Raw genomic sequence first — 25,434 nt, forward strand, 5'->3', positions numbered from 1 at the left:
GCACGTCTCGCTCTGTCCCTCTGCCATATGGACAGATCTGAGCCCTTTGTAGTCATCTCTCTATGGAGGGCCTACCTGACTAAAGCCCAGCGGACTGCGACCTGCAGTGATGAGCACACTGGTGCCAGAGATTGGCTCTTAAACACAGCGAAACACTTGCCATCTGACTGCCGTAACAATCTGCACCCTTCACACACACATTGACTACAGTCGGACATATCATAACTACTGTAGAATAGAAATAACAGAAATAGTTTTTTGAGAATTCAAATGTAATACTTTTTGAAACAAATAATATCAAATAAGTGTAATAAAAAGGTGCTATGAAAGTCCTGACTGATAACAAAAACTATTTTATTTTACTGCTCTGGTAAACTTATTTTCTTTGGTGGATACATAAGAAGATATTTTGAAGAATGTTCATGCTGGTCTTTTCCATAAAATGAAAAGCACAATAAAACACCATAAAAGTAGCTAATGCAACTCACTCTCCATATTCCAAATCTTCTGTTTGTTTTATGTGAGAGAAAACTTGAAATTGTGATTCACTGTATATGCATGCACATTTCAATTGGCTATAATGGTAATAAGGCTTGTGATAATCAATAATTTTTGGTCATTGGCATTAAAAGTTTAATGTGTCAAGTATGCAACATCAATATGCTCAAAAGTGATTTGAGAGCTACAGATCTTTAGCTAAAAGTGGCATTAACTTACGTATGGCTTAAGAAGTGCATAAGTTAAATGGACTAGAATAAAGGTGCTGTCCTGTCTTTGAGCGCCCCTAGACATTGTGTGAGTTCACTGAAAGGACGAGCAGTGTGAACATTTCTATATTTTCTGTATTTGTTCCATGAAAGATAGAAAGTCATAACATTTTGGAATGACATTAAGGTGAGAAAATGATGACAGAATATTTTATTTTTGAGAGACTATTCCTATAACTCTTACATCAAGGCATCAGGATGCTTATGCAATGACTGCAAGATACAGCCAAGAGCAGTATGTGTGTGTGTGTGTGTTAAAGATGGATGGTCTAGCTTCACCACAGGTGGCAGAGGCCCAGCGCAGGGAGGATACGGGTCAGAAAGACTCTGTCTCCAGCTTTGTGGATATGAAGGCAGCCCATGTGTCTCTCTGAACAGAAAAAACAGTGGGAAAGATTGTCCCAGGTAAGATTTTCCCATAACACCTATCTGTCCAGTAGCTTGGAGCTGAGGTACAGTAAATGAGGGGCATCTGGGTTTTGTACAGTACATGCCAAGCACAAACAAATGGCTCTGGAATGACTGAATTCAGTTAATTTCTGCATGGTAATGCCAGACGGCAGATGGAAATATTGATTTTTATGTTATATTGTAATATTTATTGACCTTTATTATGTTCTATATTGAACATTTATTTCAATAATAATGAACATTATTTAATTAATTATTTAATTAATAATTTAGCATTGTAATTAACATGTATCATGCTTCAAAGTGAATAAAAAATAGTCCATAATTGATGTTAATAAATGGAAAACAAATTAGGAAATATACATTTGTTTATACAAATTCCGAATTATGTTTAGCTGTTAAATGGCTATAATTACACACTTTATCCAAAGAAATCAAAAACTTTTTTTTCAGGTATGAATACTGGTTTTAATTTTTGCCCTTTTAAAAAAGTACTGGATATAAAATCAAATGAGTGGAAATACCCATCCATAGTAAAGGACTGTTTTGATCTTTTGCGATCCAAAACACTTCCTCTAAAGCGGCTCAACAAAAGCCTGATAAGTATACCCTCTAGTGGTATGTCCTGGTATTGCATGTATTTATGTAGCATCTCCTGTGCGTGCTTTTAAAAACTGGGGAAATCATGACTGATTTTAGTAAGGCTGTTTAACCAAGAGTGACTGACAAATTAAAAAAGAAATACAAAATGACATGTGTTTACGCAAAGGAAAAGGAGACAAATGGTTTGAATTGCATTCCCCAAGGCACGAATTGCCCTGATCAACTCACACATGCTCGAGTTGCTGGTTAGACATGGAACAAATGAGAGGTGCCTCTTTCATGGGTGTCCCCCTCTCCTCTACAACACCCTGAACCCAGAAAAGACACAGAAACGGGCACTGCCATTACTTAACAAAGAGACTGTGACACTCGTGCTGACCCTGGGTCAGTGAAACCCGTCAAGAACCATGAGCGTTTACAGAACTACTCGATTTTATGCAGGATTCAGACTCTCTCAGGCATGAATGTTTCCACCAGACCTGCACTAATAGCATCTAAACAGCTAATATCAACAGGACGGCCAATCAAATGCTGCACGCATGACTGCCGTTTAGCTCCAGCTCTGTATCAAGCCAGATACCAGCACAAATGTGTTAGTGTTACCGGTGACACGTCAGGATCAAATGGGGGGGGGCATTTGATATATAGTTCTAGTTCATAATAAAAAGCGGCTCTCAAAGTGATAATTTAAAAATCTCTAAGTAAATTAAGATTAATCTGTTTTTGAGGCTGCTTTTGTGGTCTGTGCGTGCACATGTGTGTGTGTGTTGTGTGTGACCCAGAAGTGATGTGACACCCCCGCTCCCATCAGCCCAGTCCAGATCCTTTAATTAATACTGGCTTAGACCCGATCGCTTCTGACACTACAGGGAGTTTCCTGAAGCCCAACCTACTTCTGCTCCACCACAGAGTCACCAAACCCACCGAGGCCGCCCACCTCCACTCTCACACAAGACCATGTGAGGACAGTAATTAAAATCCAACCATATTCTAGTTAAGAATTCACTCAAACAGACTGTGGTCCTTGTGGTCCATCTCAAGTAGGCAAAAAAAATGAGGTTCTTAATTTCTGAACTAGTATTAGCCAACAATCAAACGACAAACCCCACGGATCAGACTTCTGGGTCTGAATTGTGGTCTATGGTGATAATGCACAAGCTGAAAACTTAATTTATTCAGTTATTCAAGCAAATTCATATAACCAATGTTTATAGTTGCCACATTTTCACCCAGCGCAGCGCAGGAGGAGAAGCTGAGCAAGTAAGTTCCAGAACCACGATATATGGCGTCTGGCCCAACGTGGGGTCAGGAATCCAGCGTCGCCCTGTTGGGATTTGCTCTGAATCAGAGCCGCTGGGATCTGCAGAACTGCGGTCTGTATGCTGAATATATTACATCAGACAGATCCAGGAAGAATCATTATGAGCAATGTAACTTCTCAAAACTGAGGGCTTATTTAAATGCATTTACGATACAAAATGTCTGCTCAGTAGACATGCTGCTGTGCGTTTCTCGAAAGTAAACACAGGGTTTCGTTTAATTAGCGTAACAGTGGAAACATGACTGAAGGCTACGGATATAATCCAACATTCCAAACCACTGAATACAGTATTAACATACAACATCTCGTGGAATCTGGAATACTAATGCAGAGCGGAGGGCAGCAGGGAATAAAAAGAGCGAACGTGGAAAAGGCAGAGTGGAGGTGGGAGGGAGGAAAGGGCAGCGTGTTTGTTTTCTTGCCTCTAGCTAATGAATTTACTAAACTGCCAGGTGGATGCAAATGGCAGAGCAGGCGCCTCGACTCTGCAGACAGCAAACTTCCCAGCATCTGTAGAAACACCACAGTAAATCCAGAAGGCCTACATCAGTGTGTAAGCAAAGGGGGCAGGGGAGATAAACAACCCTTTATCCTAAGGAGAAAGGCATACAGTTAAAACTCTTTTAAAGAGATGGTCAACAGATTAGTGCTAACACCAAAAAGCTAAGCGGAGTGCCACAGACTAAGTTTGTCTCACTAAATGATGGTCCATCTTTTTCATTCAATGTTACCAACTCTATGAATGCAAAAAAAAAAACAACAACAAAAAAAAAAAACACGAAATATTACAATATGCATTTAAGACTATATGAAAAGCTGATTTACTAAACTACAATCAAGTTTGTAAAAAACATATGCTACTGCAGTTAGTGACACTATAAACTACTCATGAAATGTAGCTCATATATTAAAGAACAGCATTTACCAAAAAGAAAAAATGCATGCATTAATCTGCATGGATTAATTACTCACTATAATATCTATAGGTGAATGTTCATTTCATGTGGACTTTAAATGAATCAGTCATTTGTTTGTTTCATACCAGGTTTTTGAAATTAATCATCCGAAAGAACATTTCACTAATATCACAGCTCTCAGCCAAATAATGTCAGGTGGTTTTGACTCTGCAAATTGCTGTCAGTGGAATGCCATTTGACTGAAAGCAGCAATGTTTTTGTGCCAGATAAATACATGAACAAACTCTTTCTGTTAGTTAAAATGATTTCTATTTCTACTTTAAAAACCTCTATGGAGTTTGCTACTTTTTATTAGTAGCTTCACTAACAACTCTTTCTAAAGAGTGACTGACTCTAGCTTTAAAAATTGCTTGATGACATATTTTAGATGTATCAATGTCATGCAACACAGTTTACTTGATAGAATTAATTATTAGTGGATTTCAAAAACAAAATATTTGCTGCAGGAAAAAGTGAGTAAAACTAAAAGTTAGAAAAAGTTATAAATGAGTAACTGCTACTTTAATTAAGTTAGTTATTAGTTATCCCATGATGAGTTACCCCATGTTCCTGGCAGTCAGTTAATTCACTGATAAGCTCAGCTAAATTAATTCTCACATCTCGCTGAATAAAATCTGGATAATCATTATGATGAAAGAAGGGAGGGCGGGAGGAATGGAAGCTGTTATGCTTGGCCATGGGCCGTGTCCAACCACCACCCTTCCTTTCCCGCTCCACCTGGTCAACATTTTTGCCACCTGATACACATCAATACTGAAAATACACATCGCACATTTAGAGCAGGCACATGAGCTGAGAAAGCACGGTGCCTTGCAAGGAAAACAGACTTTATAAATTAGCATTGGCTGGAGTGAATTTGCAATGCCCAGAGCATCTTGAACTTGTACTGGAGTCCAGCCTTTTCACCTCAGCTGACATAACCGCTGACAACACGGCTCATGACTCAGAGGAAATTATTTGAAAAGGTTCCATGTGATATTTCAGAAGCTTTCCTGTACAGGCGGCACATCGGTTCGCTAATGATGGAAACTTCAGCAGACTGACACCCAGGTCAGGCAGGATGGCACCAAACACACGCTATTTTGTTTGGATAATGTTGGCATTTTCAAAACAGCTCGTCTAAGCGTGGCGTCAGTTGATAACTTTTATCTTCTTGTTTGTGCTTTGACAGAACTCCAAAAATAGACACAAATGCATCACTCCGCACATTACATACACAAATCAAATTTAAAAAGTATTCACCGCTTGAGTTAGAGTCCGATTATAACTGAGCCCTTACTACTGAGCGACTAATGAAGTCCATCTGTACCTCCTTAAACAGAGTTAAAGGAGGAGAAGCGAACTGGTTTCAATTTAGACTTGTAAGGGACAGAAGCTTCCCAAAATCCCAGGCCTCATGACTTCCTTCCGTGGATGTAGAGGAATGTTGTCTGGCTTTATGCACTGCTGTAGGACTACAATAAAGCTAGAAGAAAGGAGGCGAGTCAAGGACATGTTTCTACCTCTTCTGTGCCTCACTTTACCTTTATCTGTGAGAGCTACGTAAGCCTGGGAAAAATCTAACCTGGAATAGAGCGCAGTTGAACCAAAAATAAATAAAATAAAATATATAATCATTTTTTTTATTATTCCCCCCTGACAAATGTCTTATAATAAACAGAGGACAAGCATATGATAACGTATAATGGTTTAATAAAAATGTATAATAGTAAAATGGGTCAATTACAGTAAAATGTCAACACTAAAAATTAAAAATCTTCTAAAAGTTTGAATCTTAAAGTGCAACCCAACTAAAATCCGTCAAGGACATAAAAAAATAGACGATTAATAAACTAAAAACTAAAAAAAATAAAATACACAACTTAACAGCAAAGGTAGCTTGCTATGGTCAAATTAACATAAACTAGTGACACGTCTATGAAAAAAAAATGCAAATGTAAAAATCATGCTCAAAGCAAGCTCGCCGTCGCCTGTATCAAACACACAATGGTTAAAGCAGTCGAACAAGAAGTCCCTTTTTTGACCACGGCTGTATCCTGTATTTTCCAATTATCACCTTTTAAAGGCCAGCTGGGTGCATTCCAAACCATCAGGGGGCAATTCCATTTGCATTGCTCTGAGACAAAGTCATGCTCAAGTACGCTCGTAGTAAAGTTCATTATGAGTGGAGAGACACCATCATTGCTTTTCATTATTTTGGGAACAGGATTCCTCATTTTCTGATCCCGGGCCCACATTATTGATCCAATCTTTCGCGCTCTCTCAGCTATGAAACTGAATTTGCACAAAATCAGAGCGCACAATGCGAGCCACAGGGAAATACACTTCATTATAGAGGAGAAAATTGTCAGTAAGGATAAACTGGGCAGTTTGTTTTTATCTCCATGTTAGTTTTCCTCTGCCCTTTAGTCTTTATTATCTCCATAATAGCTTGTCTGGACTATATCAGTGATTCTTTTTTGTATTTTTGTACATTCAGACAGCTTTTCTATCGTTTAAATTCTGTACATTTTAAACTGTACCTCCTTAATACGACATAATACGTTTTTTTAAAACTATATATTTTAAACTTTATATAGACCCCAGTTCACCAAGCCCACAATGAAAATGCATACATTTGGCTCGAGACTGTGGGTATTTCCATAGCTTATAGTGCTGTGGCCCCGTATATGGCACTTAAGATGTTGGGATGGGAGTGAAGCAGAAAAAGAAAGGTCAACAGAGACACAAAAACGGTTCATATAATGGCAAATCAAACATGGTGTAACAAGAAAAAGTAGTGAACAATGGGCACCCTTTCTCACTGGTGGAGATATATCTAAATCAGTAAGTTACTGTGTTAATGGAGATGGGAGAACAGGGGATGGGAGGGGGGGGACACGAAGTTCAAAGCCCGCGCTGAGCTTTTGCAGTGTCATGGCCCCTGATCTGTCCAGACAGAGCAAAGGGGCCGAGGTGTGAAGGAGGAGAGAGACGAGGGCCTCTGGGACACGCACCCACCTCCACACCAGCAGCCCCTTAATGTGCTGTGTCTAATGCGCCTATTTAGGTTTTGGGGTGCAACAGTGCACAGACTCAGGTTTTTGGGCGGCCTCGGGGCGAGGAGCATGGCTATCACCTATCCCAGCAGCTGGGGCCCAGAAGGGTAAACAAAAGCCTGTAGGTAGTAGCGCATGACTGCAGCTGGGTCTAAAAGGCATGGCGATGGGTCTGAGAGTTGTTTACTGTGGTCTGACTACCAGCAGCAAGAGATGGACATCCGACACCCTAGAAAATTGTTGCAAAAAACACCAAAGGCAAAACCAGAAATTAAAAAAAAAAAAAAAAAAAAAAAAACATACTGCAACGGGGGTTTTTTTTAGCAACTGTGAACACAAACAGTCAGCTCCAAACACAAGAAAGACCCCCAAATGGTATTTTGTTCCATTTTTTATATTTAGTGTCCAGTTGCCTTAATTTGCAATCTTGTGATGGGCTCATTGTCAAACGGACAGATCAAAGCTGTGCCAACTGGACTAAGGGGGGTTTTGTGGGGACAAGCAAGCATTGGAATTAAAGGGAAAAGGCCTCAAAAGGCTGTTCCTCCAAAGGCTTTGGTGCCATTACCAGGTCGTCACTTTCAAGTGACCTGGTCTGTAATTCACACGTCTTCATAATCACGGGCCTTCGTGTTGCCTGAATACAAATCCACCACCACCAAATTCAGCCTATCTATTTGTTGGGCCACTCAGGAAGGTTAAACCGTTTAGAGGACACTTTCAGCAAAACAAACTGTTCCCCTCAACCCTTTCAGACATGAGCATAGAAAAAAAATATGTGGGCAAATGCTTTTCTTTGTTCAGAAGTAACTACAAACAAAGTGATTCTGTCATACGTTCTAAGCTACAGATAAACCAAATGAAAAAAAAACAAAAAAAAAAAATTCCTCTGGTAAAATAATAAGTATTCCAAGGGCAGTAAAAAAGAAATCCATAAATGTACCGAGACACCCTCACCTGTTGGAGCATTGAGCAGCTGGGGCAGATTCTGATAAAGAACGCTCTTCTGGGGACATTTACAAAGGTGTTAAAATAATTCAATATGTGCTCTCACAGAAGCAAAATCAGAGATTAATTAGCCTAGTTGTTTGTTGGCACATTAGCTATTAAGTGATAATTAGTTCAAAAGGGAAACATTTAAAGATGGCTGAATCAGACCAGATCAGAAATAAACCTCTACTTTCTGTGTAACGATTAAACCTTCACCTAGACATGCATATTTTAAGTATCCAATATTTATTTATTAATATTTATTCCAAGAGTTAAATATTTTTGACCCAAAGTCCACCATTCAAGGGTTGAAAAAATTAAAGAATTTTGAATTTTTGGATTTTCAGAAAACATAAGTAGACTCCTTTCCTAACTCCTGATTTCAGCGATGACAAAGTGCAAAAATGGCGTATGCAACATATGGATCACATAAGGGGTGTCACAAATGTTTACATTTTGTAATAGTTGTTTAATGATTTTAATAGAACCGGAATCGGAACCGGAACCGTTTGGTGGAATTGAAAAATTTCGAATGATTCCCAACCCTAATGTTGACTAATGGATATATTATGTGGCATCCACAATAACCCCCAAAGATTTGACAGCTATCTTCATCATCACCACTGACAACATTGAAAAGTTTTTAAACAATATGCACCACCAAAAAAAAAAAAAAAAAAAATAGGCTATCTTTTGGATTTTTACAGAAAACTTACATAGATTCATTTTCCAACTCATGTTACGTGATTGCAAAATTGTGTGAAAATATTCAAGGACTTCCTGTAGTGTCCCAGAAACAGGTTAGAATAAAGATCAGCAATTCATCAAAAACAATATAGACAAAACACTTATCTTGCATTAACTACAGTGTACTCGAAGTGCAACTTAAAAAGTCTGCACAGCACTGTTACATTCTCACTGACAACCTGGTTGTTCTTTAAGGTCCTTTCTTAAACACATTAAATGAATGAGGCTTCCCTTCTATTTAAAGGAACCTTTTACATGATAACAAAGTAAAAAAAAAGAGCAGCCTAAAGATGTTGTCCCTTCCCGACCCAAGTCGCCTAATGGTCAGGGAAAAGATTAAACGGACAGGACAAAAAAAAAAAAAAAAAAAAAAAAAAAAACAGCTTATACGTCACGGTCACACCACATCCCAGGGGTCAGCCTCAGGCCAGAGCACGTTACAGTGCTACATGCGATACTGTATCGCCACTTTCTCAGCATCTTAACAACATGATGATCTCGTGATTAACACTGACAAGAGCTAAGTCCTGCCTGACACCGTCATCGTGCTGTTACCATGACACTTGACGCTGACACCAGCTGCGTGCAACAGGAAACTGGTCTCCAGTCGCTTTAGCAATGTAAACATACGGTCCCAACAAACCGAGCTACAGACTGTGGAGATTGTGGTTAAACCAGAATGGCATGCAAGGGAAACCGGTCAATAGTGGAAATGAAGACTTTCTTAAAAATATATGTTCTGGTTAAGCTTGATCACCAGCATTTGCAGCATAAAGTTATGAAATGAAAAATAATTATTTCCACTTTTCCCCACTTTTCACAGTGAGGCAATTACAGTGGAAGTGAATGGTGCCAATTTGTAAATGTTACAACGCTGGCTGTGTGAACAGAATAGTCACCAGTACAATATGAGTGTGATTTTACTGTAAAAAGAAAAAAAGAAAAAAAAGATTTGCTTATATTTTTTTATTTTTATTCTTTTAATTTTACTTTTCAAATTAAACAAGTTTTAACAGAAGAATTAATGTACTTTGTTACTTTTCACATTTCTGCTTTTAAATACTCCAAAAACTGGCCCTATCCACTTCCACTGCAAATGCAGCAATGTGATCTCGATTTCGGTTACAATTAAAGTAACAATTATTTTAATCAACATACATTTTAACCACAAATACTGTCAGTAGAGCCTAACTTGCATTGAACCCTGAATATTCCTATAAGGATAGGTTTATTCGTTTAGTCATCCGCCTCTCAGTTTACAGCCGAGACTGACCTCCTGTATTCCTGTAAATAAATGACGTGGCTTTAACGGTGCCCAGATCTAGCCATGGGAAAAGGTTTCCAGCCTCATCAGTCCTTCCCATAACAAAAGGACCACATTTCACTGCACCTCTACAAACAAAAAAGATCTGGCCGGTTCCCAATACGGAACTAAATTGCTTAGAATAGGACCCTACCTTCACAAGTGACCCTTAAACTTAGGGTAAACCTTTTGGCGTCACAACAAATCTATACTGCACCTTTTCACGGTAGAAAAGTGTAGCTTTTGACAGTGGCTCCCAGATTCAAGGCAAAAAAATAAAAAATAGGTGCCATCATAAAGCAGGGTCTAGGAAACAGGATAAGCACTCCAGCCAAGACTATAAAACGCTCACTGGGAACTTGAAAGCCACGCAGGCAAAGTTGAGGGCTGCCATCTGGAAACAATAAACAAAACAAAAACTAACCAAACAGATATTGTGGGTACTCAGGAGGCACTAACTGTAACCGAACCGAAGGCAGCTGAGCCTGGAAACTAGCATCTTAAGGGGGTCAGTGATGCGGACAGATGCGTCCTACGAGCACAGATTTTCTTCTGGAGTGTGATGAGGTGTGGGGCGGGGGAGGACGGTCTTTGGCTCGGTCCAGTTCCTGTTCCAGTTCCGGATCTTGGCCTTTATCTAATGAGCTTTAGCACTAGCAGGGCAGTGTTGGCCCTTATACCCAGTGATGTGAACAGGCGCCCAACACGCTCCCCATTAAGAGGTGCAAGTAGCGGTCTCGCTTGCTTGCGTGCTCCCACTTCCAAAGGCCATATCGGTTCAACCCTCTGGGAATGGGACAGGATACACGGAACAAGATTTTCAGGAGCAGACGTTCTACATGGAGAGCATCCAGAAGGGCAGTCAATATCATATCATATCAAATCATTTCATATTATCAAATAATCACGACTTTCAGAGTACAAATATCTTTTGCAGGCCCAAGGGATTGTTTATTATGCTTGGCTTATCATCCAATAGAGTATTAGCCAATTAGTTGCTATAGGTTGAATAGTTAATATAAGAATATATCTAGTAATCTGGTCAACCAAACTAATTGTGTTAGAGTAGTTAGGGTTATTAGAGCTCTGCCATTCTGGTGCGGTTCCAATTTAAAAGCAGTAAAACTTTTAAAAACAAGCCTTTAAGACCCATTCTGTTGCCCTCTAAAAATAAATAAATAATGTAATTTAGGTCAGTTGAACCTGACCCATCTAATTATGCAGAGTTTCTTTCCAATAGTGAACTAGCTTTTTAGGCAACCTAGTCAATTTCAGCTGTTAGAAATAAGAAATCTAGTTGTTACAAAGCTTTTGTGCGTAATACACGTGGGTGAGGTACACAGTTGCTGACATTAGAACAAACTACTTTCTAGCCTAAAGGTAAAACTAAAAGACACAAAAAGCATGAGTAGCAATAGGAAAGAGGGAGTAAGGTGTAATCATTGCGGGGGTGATATCCATAATTAGTTGATTTTTCAGGTTCATCGTGCTCCTAACACATGTCTGCCGAAAGCAGAGAACACTGATTAACTCCCTCCAAATCCCACAGACGTGTGAACACCTGAAAAAAAAAATCAGGTTCAGCCAAACCTTGGAAATCAAATTGGAGAGACAGTATTGCATTCATAGCAAAACGTAATAGTCTGTAAATTAAAGTATTTTTATTTAATGAGGTTTGTCGAATTTTGTACATTTTTCTTTCTAAAATAAAATATATCATCTTAAAAAAAATAATAATATTAAACAGACAATTTGGAATAATTAATTACTAGTTTGTCTTTGTATATATATATATATATATATATATATATATATATATATATATATATAGATAGATAGATAGATAGATAGATAGATAGATAGATAGATAGATAGATAGATAGATAGATAGATAGATAGATAGATAGATAGATATGGATGTTTTAAATGACATTCTGGCAGGATAGCCTTTCTGTGAATCTGACAACAGCTGTGTTACTTTCATATGATGAAATAAAGATAAAGATAGAGATAATTCCCTGAGGGGAAAAACATTTACAGGCAGGAGCTTTGTTCTCCACAAATCCAGAGCATTACAAGCCTATTATTAAAAGAGAAGTCCAATAACCTAAATTTGACATTTAACAGTTACTATAAAATTACCATTGAATCCATAAACATACTCCCATAGCAACATGAGCCAAATGCTCAATTCGGGATTGCAACAGTTCATCCAACACAGTGGGAAAAGAGCCTTAAACCAATATAAAAATTAAAAAAGAATTTATAGAAGCTACAACTGGTGTTTTAAAAGTCCAAAGCACTTTGAAATGCTGTGAGAGTATATGGCTTGCCCGGGTTGTAAATAAGCAACAGACAATATTTTGATATCCAAGCCATAATAAGTCAAGCAGGTGATATTTAGGATCTCCAGCGCCACCTATCTTCCAAACATTTTTGAAAGAAGCGCTTGAACCTCCTGCTGTGAAGCCTGAACCATGATGTGCTCATTTCCAAAGCTAATGAGAAATGGTGGAACGTTGGTTGGCTTGGTGGAGACTCACAGACACAGAAAGAAGGAGCCCAGCCCAACCTCAGGGCTCCGATCTCCCCATTTCCATGCGCTGCATCATGGGAAATCTACTCCTATTATTATTTCTCCTCTTATTGCTTATGTTCTTTTAATATTTCATTCAGTCATTAAAAAGGGATGGAAATGATTTCATTGCACGGTTCATTGCCGGAGACTAATTTCACTGTAAGTGCTGTTTGCTCTGGCCTTTAAATTAGATCTTCTCCGTGTTTCTACATACAATTAGCAGCCTCTAGCGATTTAGGATGTGGAGAGACAGTAGATTTAGGGAGTTTAGCACATGTCAGCCACATGTACTTATTCAAATTTGTAGGACAAGACTACAGTTTATAACTCTCAAAATGATAAACAATATTAAATTAGAAACATAAAATAAATCACTGTGTAGCACACCTATTTTTTTTTTACCCCAAGTGTAATATACACACACATATACATATATATATATATATATATATATATATATATATATATATATATATATATATATATATTGAATTATATATCTATTTATTTATTGAATATAATTGCACTGCTATATACTATAATGCAATTATATATATTTTAGTTATGTTGCAATTTAATTGGTATAGAAATGTCTTAAAAATTATAATAAAATATTATTAAATTATTAAATGTACAATAATAATTTATTTTTAATACAACAATAAATATATATTAAGGAAAAAAAAAGAATACAACTGTACTCTTGTCATTAAAATGGCAACTTGAAACTTCTCATTGGCATGCTGGCCCGCCACTGTCTACCTGAAGTGTGAGCAAAGGGCAATAATCAAACGTTGCAAACACTGACACCATGGGGATTGAGAGAGAACTGCTGCCTGAGTCTAAGTCTGCATCTAAGTCACTATAGATATTCCATCAGCTGCCTGCTGTAAACTCAGCACTAAAGTTAATAATTATGATGTATAAGACAGTAAATTCATGTTGATTATGGATGATATTGATACACCATGGCCTTCCCAGCACATGCTGGCTAGTCCAGGTGTCTCTCCATAGCCCTGGCTGGAATATGATGAACTAAGCGTGGCAGAACCTGTGGCAGCAGATCATGCAAGCCAACGCATACACCTAACACTGCAGCCAGTTCACCTGATGCAAACAGTGACTCAGTGGTTTCCAAGTAAACATTTTCTCTGAATTGGTCCATACTGTTATGTCACAGATGCAACAAAGCTGCCCAATGTAACACCTTATTGGTTCATGGTAAATATTAGACTATTCTTGGAGATGTGTAACATTAGAAGTTTTAAGAAAAAAAAAAAAATACTGCAAAATGTTTTTACACTCCGAAATGAAGGTACAAACTCCATCATTGAGGTGTTACCTTTTAAAAGGCAATATAATATGTTTATTTATATACGCACTAACAGAATGTACATTAAGCTACTATTGCACCCTTAAGGATTAAATAAATAGAAAAAATGTACTTTAAAAAATGAGGTGACAGCTTACCTAAGTGTGCAAATTGAAAATGCTTGAATATTATTATTAAATATGTTATCTAAATGTCAATAAAGCCTGTTTAAATTTTAGCTAACTGGCTCCACAGTATATCATACTAATTTTGTGCCACTCTCACATTCGAATTTGTGTGAATCAAAGGCAAAGTTTCAACAACCCTTCGCTGTTATGTCTGAAAACAGTCAATATTCCCCAAACTGTTCATTCAATCCTAGCACAAGCTCGATCGGTGAACCGCACGAGTCCAGGGGTCTGGCTCTAGAACAAGATTCTATTGTTGCATTGTTCACACATTCCTGAAAGGCCATGTTTATACAGATGCAAGTCCACTGCCTATCTGAGGAGCCGCTCTCTGGCCGAGACCCTCCGTTGATCAAAGATTTTAATGCAAGAGCAGAGGCACTTGTTTGGGTCGGTGGGGACTCAGAGCACAAATCGCCATCTGTTGGCCGTATGGACCTTCTCAGTTACCTCCGGGACAAGAACGCTTCAAACTGCCATCCCTCTAACATTCAGTTTACTCAGCTGGCTCCCAATCCTAATACCTCCCCTTTGTTTTTCCCCCAGAAACATGTGTTAAGTTAATGCTCTGTAACAAATTTCAAAGGCCCAAATTAATGGTTGGGGGTTGTAATAGACCGATATATTGACATACTGATCTGAAATGTGAGAGCAAGATGGACGCAAAACCAATATCTGCAATTTTTCCGTGTATGTGAAGACTGAAGAAATGTAAACACAACCTCACATACTTTATGAGGGAGTGCCACTGAATCCAGCTTACTTGGTTCACACTAAAACAACCTCAGGCTTGCTTTGATCACACTGGGTCAGCCGGATAACTCACATTTCAGTTACTCGGTCCAGGACATGTTCTGGAAGATGCTTGGTTACAGTGAGGCTGAGGTTTTGTTTTGTAATTGGATTAAGGCCACACACCTCTGCTCCTGTTACCAGCACCAATCAATGTGGAAATGAGTTGTCAACACATTGCTATTTACTCAGCACTCATTTATTTTTCTGTGGGATGCCACAGGCTGCACCTACACTAAAAGGCACCAGATGAGGGGTGGATCGGCGGCTTTGAACATTTAAAATGATCTGTCCTGTTGACTTTGTTTGAAAATGTTGCAGACCTTCCAGACACACACAAGGAATATTAGAACAGGAAACAATAACAACCCTAATTTATCCCTTTCATGTACTGCCACTGCAGTTGATATAAAATTCAAACATGGACCGAAGACATAAATTTGATCCAGTAGTTTAAAAGCAAATAATATGAACAATTAACTTAATGGTGATGGGCACACTGGGATATTTATGGGCACGAATTTAGCATTTAAAAAAAGGTTAATCATTACAAATAGGGGGGGCAAATATAAGCAAAATCCTATCAGGATATGATCCCAAAGAGAAGTTCATTAAAATGTTTAGCAAATGAAGGCATTTAGAACTGATTTATTCCAACAAAAGCCTCTAAAATTGCTTTCCATTGCTTCCAGGTATCCAAGGGCATTTGCACAGTTCTCTTAATTGAAAAAGTTTTAGTAGCACATTACACTTCATGGTCTTATAAGCAAAACTATAAAGCCTTGGCAGGCCTCGAAAGTGGAAGCTGCCCATTAACTTAAAGGGTCCAGGCCCAGGAAGTGTAACTGACAAGCTCTAGGCTACATTCGTCACTTGTGGAGTTCATAGCATCAATCCACATTTCCTCTGGGATGCTGTTGCATCTTTGACATGAGGGTGTTTGTGAGATATCCCAGTCTTCCAAGATAGTGGCTCTTGACTCTCCATAAGGCGCACGCGCACACACACACTCTTGCAGTTAGCCATGTGTTCAAATTACCTTCCAAGCCAACTCAGTTTGCTTTGTTGCTTTTGTGAAAGGAGGTGGGAAAACACATCAGTGCATAGTTATGAAACAAATAGAAAGCTGATTATAATCAAGGTTATCTATACTGTACATGCAAGCTAATTTAATAGCGAATGTGTGAGAAATGTGTTCCTTTAGAGAAGCTGAACAAATGGATTTGTCTTCAAGGGATAACAAACATGAACTGCTGGTTTAATTACCAGAGTTAAACACATCATCCTGGATGACCTCGGGCACTGAAACTGACATTGGACACACTGCATATTCACATGGTAACTGGAAATATGACAAACCCTGGCATGACAGTCACAGTTCACACTGGACAATAGCTGCCATATCAGAACAGCGCCTCTGGAAATTCATCTGCTATGAATTACAGCCACCTGGCACCATGTCCTGAAGACCAATGCCCAGTATGGACAGCTTACTGGGACCTTAAAACCATGCCTTCTTTTTAATTGACATTTAAACTGTTTGAAGTCCCTTATTAAAGTCTCTCAAGAGGAATTAGACACAGATGTACCATGTAGAAGTACAGTACTAAATATCTTTAGTGATTTTGACTGTTTTTTTAAAAAACCTCTGGAAATGTCAAGTTCACTGTACATTTCTGAAATATTAAGGAATTTAATGTAACTTCATAGTCATTCATTTGTGTCTGGAGGGCATACAGGTGCATCTCAATAAATTAGAATGTCGTGGAAAAGTTAATTTATTTCATTTATTCAACTCAACTTGTGAAACTTGTGTATTAAATAAATTCAATGCACACAGACTGAAGTAATTTAAGTCTTTGATATTTTAATTGTGCTGATTTTAGGTCAAATTTAACAAAAACCCACCAATTCATTATCTCATCAAATTAAAATACTTCATAAGACTAATAAAAAGAAATATATATATATATATATATATATATATATATATATATATATATATATATATATATATATATAACCCTTTTTTGTGAATTGTTGGCCTTGTACATTTACTCAATAATTAGTAGGGATTCCTTTTGCTTTAATTACTGCCTCAATTCGGTGTGGCATGGAGGTAATCAGTTTGTGGCACTGCTGAGGTGGTATGGAAGCCCAGGTTTCTTTGTCAGTGGCCTTCAGCTCATCTGCAATTTTTAGTCTTTTTTCTAATTTTCCTCTTGACAATACCCTATAGATTATTTATGGGGTTCAGGTCTGGTGAGTTTGCTGGCCCGTCAAGCACTCCAACACCATAGTCATTTAACCAACTTATGGTGCTTTTGGCAGTGTGGGCAGGTCCCAAATCAGCAGGTCCAAATCAGCATCTTCAAATAGCTGGTCAGCAGAAGGAAGCATGAAGTGCTCCAAAATTTCTTGGTAAATGGGTGCAGTGACTTTGGTTTTCAAAAAACACATTGGACCAACACCAGCATTTTGGGGACTTTTTTTTTTTTTTTTTGCAGTTGGTGCGGTGCTTGCGTCGATGGCAGTAAAGTTAGTTTGACGTTTGAATTCATTAGATTTTTTTTTTTTTTTGCCAATTAAATTCTTTGTGCCTGTTATGTTTTGAGCCCAAACTAACTCAGATAGTCATAAATCTATGCCCTTTACGTTCCACAAGGCTTAATTTCTAGGGGGGAATGTAAAAAAATTAACCATTTAAATAAAAAAATTTAACTACGTGACATTATAATATAAAACCAATGCTAAAATGTTCAGAAAAACATTCCTGTTATAGCACAAAGTTCTGTTTTTTTAATTTAAAGTTTTAAAACCTTTTAATGTATGCAATAATATAAATCAATTAAAATTAAATGACAACACCATTTGATCTAAAGGTATCAAACCAACTTTAAAAAATACAGGATATTATTCAGTATAATGCACAAGGCTTAGTTTTTAAGATTATGCCTTTGTTTTATATATACAGTACTGAATCCATATTTTTCAATTGTTTTATATACTGTACCCACTTAAATTAATTAAACTGTGACACCATTTGAGATAAAGGTATCAGACCAACTGTAATATATTCAGAATATTATTCTTTATAATGCACAGGGCTTGGTTTTTCAGATTTTTGCTTTATTGTTTTTATGTTGTTTTATTTTATTAAAATATTCTGAAAGCACTTTAATTTATCCAACTTTACTCATACTACACAAAAAGTGATTTAATAACAAAAAATGTTGCAGGGACTGATTATTGCAAATGCAGATCCCACTGTGTTCTGGTTAAACAATTTATGTTTATTTATTTATTGCTAAGGTTTGCATATGTTGGTGTTCTTAATGACAGCTTTCCTTACAATATATACTATTCCTAAAATAAGAAATACCCCAATATATTGCCTTGTTTACAGTATCGCAGTGTATTGTAACATATCGTATTGCAACCCCTGTATCGTGATACGTATCGTATCGCCAGATTCATGGCAATACACAGCCCTAGTGCTCAGTAAACATTTCTTATCATCAATATTGAAAACAGATCTGCTGCTTAATATTTATTTGGAGACCATGATATAAAAATTTCCAGGATTTAACTAGAATTCTTTATATCTTTAACACAATTTCATGCATACTTGTTAATCCAAAATAAAAATGTCTTTAAAATAATAATAATAACTCAAAATATATACATTATATAGATGACTAAGTAAAGGATGCAAGTAGTATTTATTATTATTATCATCATTGTTTATTTTCCTCTTGAAAGACTTAAATGCGGGACTTGAACAGCTTGAATGTAAATTACAATGAAGTCGCCGGGTTTTTTATTTTTTTTATACGGGACACATTCTGTCTCTCATTCTTTTATCACATACAGCAGTGATCCTCAAATCTGGCTCGCGAGATCCACTTTCCCGCAGAGTTTATCGCTAACGCTAATCAAACACACCTGAGTTTACTAATCAATGTGTTCAGGATCATTAGAAAATCACAGGAAGGTTTATTTGATTAGGGTTGATAAAAGTGGATCTCGCGAGCCAGATTTGAGGATCACTGTCATACAGAATAGTTTTAGCTCAAAACAATATTTCCTTTGCTTTGGATATTCCAAACATTCATTCTGCATCTTGCTAGGCAACAGGTATAAGGATGGAACCATAGTTTTTATAACGTTACATCAAATTTCTGCTTTCTTATTCAATCTTTTGAAACCTCTGGGAAGACATATCAGCAAACGACATCCATGAAGGACTATAAACTTCGACACAAAACCAATTCATTTGAAATGCACAGTCAAACAAACTGTTATTAGAAAGCATCTAAATGTGTCAATGTCATACTCATAAAATTATCCCTTAATTCTCTCCACTTACTTATATGGGACTTCCTTTTACTACGAATGCACTTAAAAAAACGACCCGTGTCATTAAAACATAATTTATAATGTAAAGAGAAGCGAAATCTCCAGTAAGTTTAAACTTACAGCGCAGACGCTCTTCTGTAAGCACATCCTATGCGCAGCGCCATGTCTTCTGCTTCCTCATATGAGACGTTCCTATTGGCTGTCAGCCTCGCTATGTGTAAAGAAAGTGATGTTTGATTGGTCAGAGAAAAAGCATGTGCCCACGAAGAATCGCCCTTTTCTGATTTAAAGTCGCAGACAATTGCATATGCGCTGGACTAAATAATATCAATAATTATAATTACTGCTTCTACAACTGATATATAATTATTCACCCTTTTAGATTGTATTTTCTACTTTTAATGTGGAATATATTAACTTAGTATAGAGTACTTCAATGTTTGGAGGCTATGTTCAGAAAGTACTACCACATTGCTTATAGGCCTATTATTTGTGCAGTATAGTAGAATTGTTGTAGCTACATAAAATACATGCATTTGCCAGAAATGTGCAGCATACAACAAGAAAAAACTTTGTGGAATCGTATCCCGCAATGCAATGGACTTGACCTTCTTTTCTGTGTTTTTAATGAAGTAAAATCAACTTTTGATGTTATCATACTTTGACTCATTATTTGAACGGACTGAGATACAACATTTTATGCACATAGAATTGGATTTAAATGCAAAATTAAAATTTTGATTCCCATAATGACAATAGAATGCCACTCAGAATTAATAAAATAAACAATGTGATCACATAAGAAAAAATTATGAAACTACCGTTTGAAACATTTACAATTACATAATACATAATATACCACACACACACACACACACACACACACACACACACACATATATATAAATATATTTTTTATTTGTATTATTTTTATTTTATTTAATGCAGTATAGTGTACATTGAGCTGGTAAGCCAGTACTTCATTCCAAAAATAGCCTCAGTTTGGTGATGATCCTCATTGTCATGTCTATGTGCTGACGTGCACGACACCTCACCAGAGCGCACTCCAGGAACCGGCGCACAGCAGTGGTGAATTACTACTACTACCATCAGCCAGGTCCATGCATGGAAAACAAATGACACACAATATTTGCCATGATGAAGTCAGCAGGGGACTATCAGGAAATGTCAGGTTGCAAAAATTTTGCTATGTGATGGTTGTGCACAGCATTGCTTGTAAGAACCAAAAAATGCTAAAAGAAAAAAAAATACAACAATAAACAACTATAACGCACATTCATTTGCATTAGAATATGAAGCAAATCATGTCACACTAGGTTAATTACTACATTGATTTGGAGTGACTTTGCCTATTCAAATTCTATCTAAAATCTATTTTTAATGTCAGGGAACATTGCACTAAACATTCAGTGCTAACATGAGGTATTAAATAAACTGCAATATGCATCATATAATTAAAACTAAATGGTCTGCAACAAAAATATCACAAAATACCAGGTGTGAATGGGAACTCACATTCAACATATTGCATATAGTTTGAAATTCCATTCATACGTTACTTGGAAACTCCCTTTTTCTTGCTCAGTGCCTTTCATCAACTTCAATTGTCATCTGTTAATCCAGTTTTGATAGCATTTGGCACACTTTCTTTGGATCACAGCAAGCTTCACAACTTCTATTCTGGTCTCCCCTAGGAACCACAGAGCCCCCGAAAGAAGCCAGAGTTCAGTTGTCCCGAAAAGGCAGCATGTGCTGTCTGAAGAAAGTTGCTTACATACACATGGCAAATCATATTTGGACCATTTCATTCTTTATACTAATACTGATACAGCACCAGCATTATTTGATGGCAGTGAAAAATAATGGAAAGTATAATGACTGTTGAAATAAGCTGAATGTTATGATTTGATGTAAGAATATATAAATATAGCAGCTCCTTTGTTCTCTTCAGGCTGTTCTCGTCTCGTCTTGTCTCGTCTCTTCAGTCTACCCTCGTACAAATGCACAATGAATCAGCAGGGTTTGGTGTCTTGGATGTCTGGTTCATTGAAAATCTTGAAATAGTGCCAACTCTGAAGCTGGAAATTAAAGAACAAAACATAGATGACAAAATGTATATATGAAAAGTCACATACTAACTGGCATTTCGAGTAAACAAATGTTCTGTATTTGATTTATATTCCATATTATACTGTGAATTCTGGTCATTTTTTTTTTTTAAATTTATTTATTGCTAACACTTTAGAATAAGGTTCCATTCGTTAATGTTAGTTAACTACTACAGTTGACATGAACTATGCAAGAACAATATACTTGCAAACTATGATGTCTTTGAATAAACAAGAATAAGCTAATACAATACATCAAACACAAAAATAAGAAATAAGTTTCGTGCATGATAAAATGCATGATTTTTGGCTACGTCTTTTATGGAATCTATGTTGACAAATGCAAATCGCAAAGATTCCTTGTGAGAGCCATCATTGCTCTCCCAGTGTTAGCATTGTCCACCCAGTGGTACATCCCATCAAATGTCACTGGATTTGGTATGAAACCATGACATTTAGACCTAAGATATCCATCGTGAGTTTCAGTAAGTTTGTATTTATTATTGTTTTTTTATTTTTTTATTAAAACTTTCTCAGAGACACGTGTAAGTTAATGCTAAAATAATAATTAATAATAACATTTCTGAAACATTTCTGATACCTGAATATCAAAACAAAATTCCCTAAATGAAAATGCAGGTTAAACAAACACACACACACTCTCTCTCTCTCTCTCTCTCACACACACACACACACACAAATCTGTCATTCATAACCATAAAAACATGTATTTACTTAACCTATGTGTATTGTGTGTGTGCGTGTGTGTATGTGCACATATGTGTAAAATTAAATAAATATAAACATAAAATCCATTTTTTTAAGGATTTAAAAAAGTACAAGATTAACATGAAAATGTAATTCAGTATTCATTTACATAACTTTTGTGATAGTAAATACTAAAACTGAAAGTAGTTAGTGTCACGGTAGGAAATCCAGTGTTTCCTCCGTGTCATGTTTTGTTATTGTTTTTGTACTTACGTTGTCCCCATGTGCTCGTTTAGTTGATTGTCATCACCTGGGTGTTGATTGTCTCGCTCCAGCTGATCTTCATCACACCTCAGCTACTTATACTCACCTCGCTCTCTCTCTGTTGTCAGATCCTCTCTCATGTCTCCGTGTCCTAGTTGGATTACCGTCTTCCGTGTTCGTGTGCTGGATTGGATTCGTGTTGTCGTCCTCGTGTCAGTGTTCCGGTCTGTTCCTGGTTTCACCCATTGACCTCCTTCACCTGCACCATCGACTTCACCATCCAGCTCCTCTCACGCCACCGTAGACCTTCCTTGCCATTGCCAACATTCTGGACTCTCTTTCTAATAAACATCATCTTATTGCCTGCAATTGCTTCCTCCTCATTTACCTGTCGTTACAGAAGGATCTGACCATCATGGAAGCAGCAGGCGATCGCTCCCCATCTCATCTGGAGGAATTTCTGCAGAGAGCCGTGGGTCGTATGGATCGCCAAGACAAAGCGATAGATGAGATGGGTCGAGCCTTCCAAGCAATGGTGACGAAGGTGTCCGAGCTCGCTCTCCAGACTCAACACCAACAACAACAGTCACCCGCTGCGCCTCCCACGCCACCCACACCGCCGATCGTCTCCGGGGGTATTTCCCAGCCCGAACCACGCCTCCCCATCCCTGAGAAATATGCGGGTGAGCCAGAGTTTTGTCGTTCATTCCTGTCTCATTGTTCTCTGCACTTCGCCATGCAGCCCCGCACGTTCTACACCGAGGAAATGAAGGTGGCATTCGTCTTGTCACTACTGACGGGAAGGGCTGCCCTCTGGGGGACGGCGGTGTGGGAGAATCAAGACAGCTGCTGTGCCTCGTTCCACGCCCTTTCGGAGGAGATGAGACGGGTCTTCGACCGCTCCGTCGCCGGGAGGGAAGCGGCTAGACTTCTCACGGACCTTCGTCAAGAGGACAGGTCCGTATCCGATTACTCGATTGAGTTCCGCACCCTGGCGGCGGAGTGTAAGTGGAACGAAGAGGCGCAGTGGGATCACTTCCTGCATGGGCTGGCTGACCGCATCCAACAGGAGATCCGCGCCGTCGAGCTCCCCACTTCTCTCAATAGCCTGATTGATCTCACCATCAGAGTTGACAACCGACTCAATCAAGCCGCCAGACGGAGGGGGAGAGCAGTTCTCGCGAACAGACCGGAAGCTCAGTGTCAGCGCTCAGAGGTTGCGGTCAGCCCACCGGGAGATCTTGAACCCATGCAGGTGGGGCGAGCTCGGCTCTCCCGGGAGGAGAGGATCAGGCGGAGATCCCTGGGACTATGTTTATACTGCGGCAGCCAAGAACATCATATCCAGCGTTGTCCGGTAAAAGACCAAGCCCGATAGTAAAACTGAGGCTACTATCGGGTGGGATCTCTGCCAGGAAGACCTCATCTACATCGACACTCCTTCCGGTGAGTCTACGGTGGTCCACCCACGCACTCGATCATCACGCTTTGTTGGATTCTGGGGCAGAGGGTAGTTTCATGGACTTCAAGTTCGCTTGTAAGCTTAACATTCCTCTCACCTCCCTCAAACACCCCATCGCACCCTTTGCTCTCAACGGACACAGATTACCAGTCATCACACAGACCACATTACCTGTTTCTCTCATCACATCTGGCAACCATACTGAGGAGATCTCATTCTACATCACGGACTCACCTCAATCCCCCATCGTTCTCGGTCACACCTGGCTTCAGAAACACAACCCCAGGATCAATTGGCGCCTTGGATCTGTGGTTAGCTGGAGCGAGGAATGTCATTTGTCTTGTCTTTTGTCTGCTGGTGTTAATGTTTCTGAGTCTGTGTTTCAGGGGGAAGCAGTGGATTTGGCTAACGTGCCCGCGGAGTACCACGACCTGAAGGAGGTGTTCAGTAAGTCTCGTGCTGATTCTCTTCCTCCTCATCGTCCCTATGACTGTGCGATAGAGTTATTGCCAGGTACTTCTCCGCCTAAGGGCAAGTTATATTCTTTGTCTATTCCAGAGACGGCGGCCATGGAGAAATATATATCCAGTTCTCTAGCAACGGGGTTTATCCGCCCTTCTTCTCCAGCGGGGGCGGGGTTCTTTTTTGTGGGAAAGAAGGACGGATCCTTGCGACCTTGCATTGACTACCGAGGGCTGAACAACATAACGGTAAAGAATACCTATCCTTTGCCACTTATGTCTTCAGCTTTTGAGAGGTTGCAGGGAGCGTCCGTTTTCACTAAATTGGACTTACGTAATGCTTCTCATTTGGTCCGCATCAGGGAGGGGGATGAGTGGAAGACTGCCTTTAACACCCATAGAGGCCATTTTGAGTACTGCGTGATGCCGTTCGGGCTAACCAACTCGCCGGCAGTCTTTCAAGCACTCGTTAATGACGTGTTGCGAGACATGGTCGATCTGTTCATATATGTTTACCTGGATGACATATTGATTTTTTCTTCGTCTCTCCAGGAACACGTGCAACACGTACGACGAGTGCTTCTGCGGTTGCTAGAGAATGGATTGTTTGTCAAGGCGGAGAAATGCGTTTTTCATGCACAGTCTGTTTCTTTTCTAGGACACATCATTTCGACTGAGGGTGTTCGCATGGATCCTGAGAAGGTTAAGGCTGTGGTAATTTGGCCATCCCCAGAGTCTCGCAAGGCCCTGCAGAGATTTCTGGGGTTCGCCAATTTTTACCGGCGTTTCATTCGCAATTTCAGCCAACTAGCCGCTCCTCTGACCGCCTTGACCTCCCCTAGTTTGACGTTCAGGTGGTCAGACGCAGCTGAGGCTGCGTTTGCCAAACTGAAAAGCTGCTTTGTTTCAGCTCCCATTCTCGTCACCCCTGATCGCTCACGTCAATTCATAGTGGAGGTCGACGCGTCAGAGGTGGGGGTAGGAGCAGTGTTATCCCAACGCGCATCCTCAGACGGAAAGGTGC

At 38.8% G+C, this 25,434-nt stretch overlaps 1 protein-coding gene across 1 annotated transcript in view; it reads right to left on the bottom strand.

Moving 5' to 3' along the window:
- The window catches only part of clybl (citrate lyase beta like), a 60,645-nt gene extending 41,065 nt beyond the window's left edge, over nt 1-19,580 (bottom strand). Inside the window, exon 1 of the mRNA XM_026217950.1 lies at nt 19,507-19,580. Within this exon, the coding sequence (XP_026073735.1) occupies nt 19,507-19,550 (44 nt within the window). The 5' untranslated portion in view covers nt 19,551-19,580. The remainder of the gene's footprint in view (nt 1-19,506) is intronic.
- Nucleotides 19,581-25,434: the final 5,854 nt, after the last annotated feature.

Source organism: Carassius auratus, chromosome 34 (assembly GCF_003368295.1).
Source record: "Carassius auratus strain Wakin chromosome 34, ASM336829v1, whole genome shotgun sequence".
Lineage (NCBI taxonomy): Eukaryota > Metazoa > Chordata > Actinopteri > Cypriniformes > Cyprinidae > Carassius > Carassius auratus.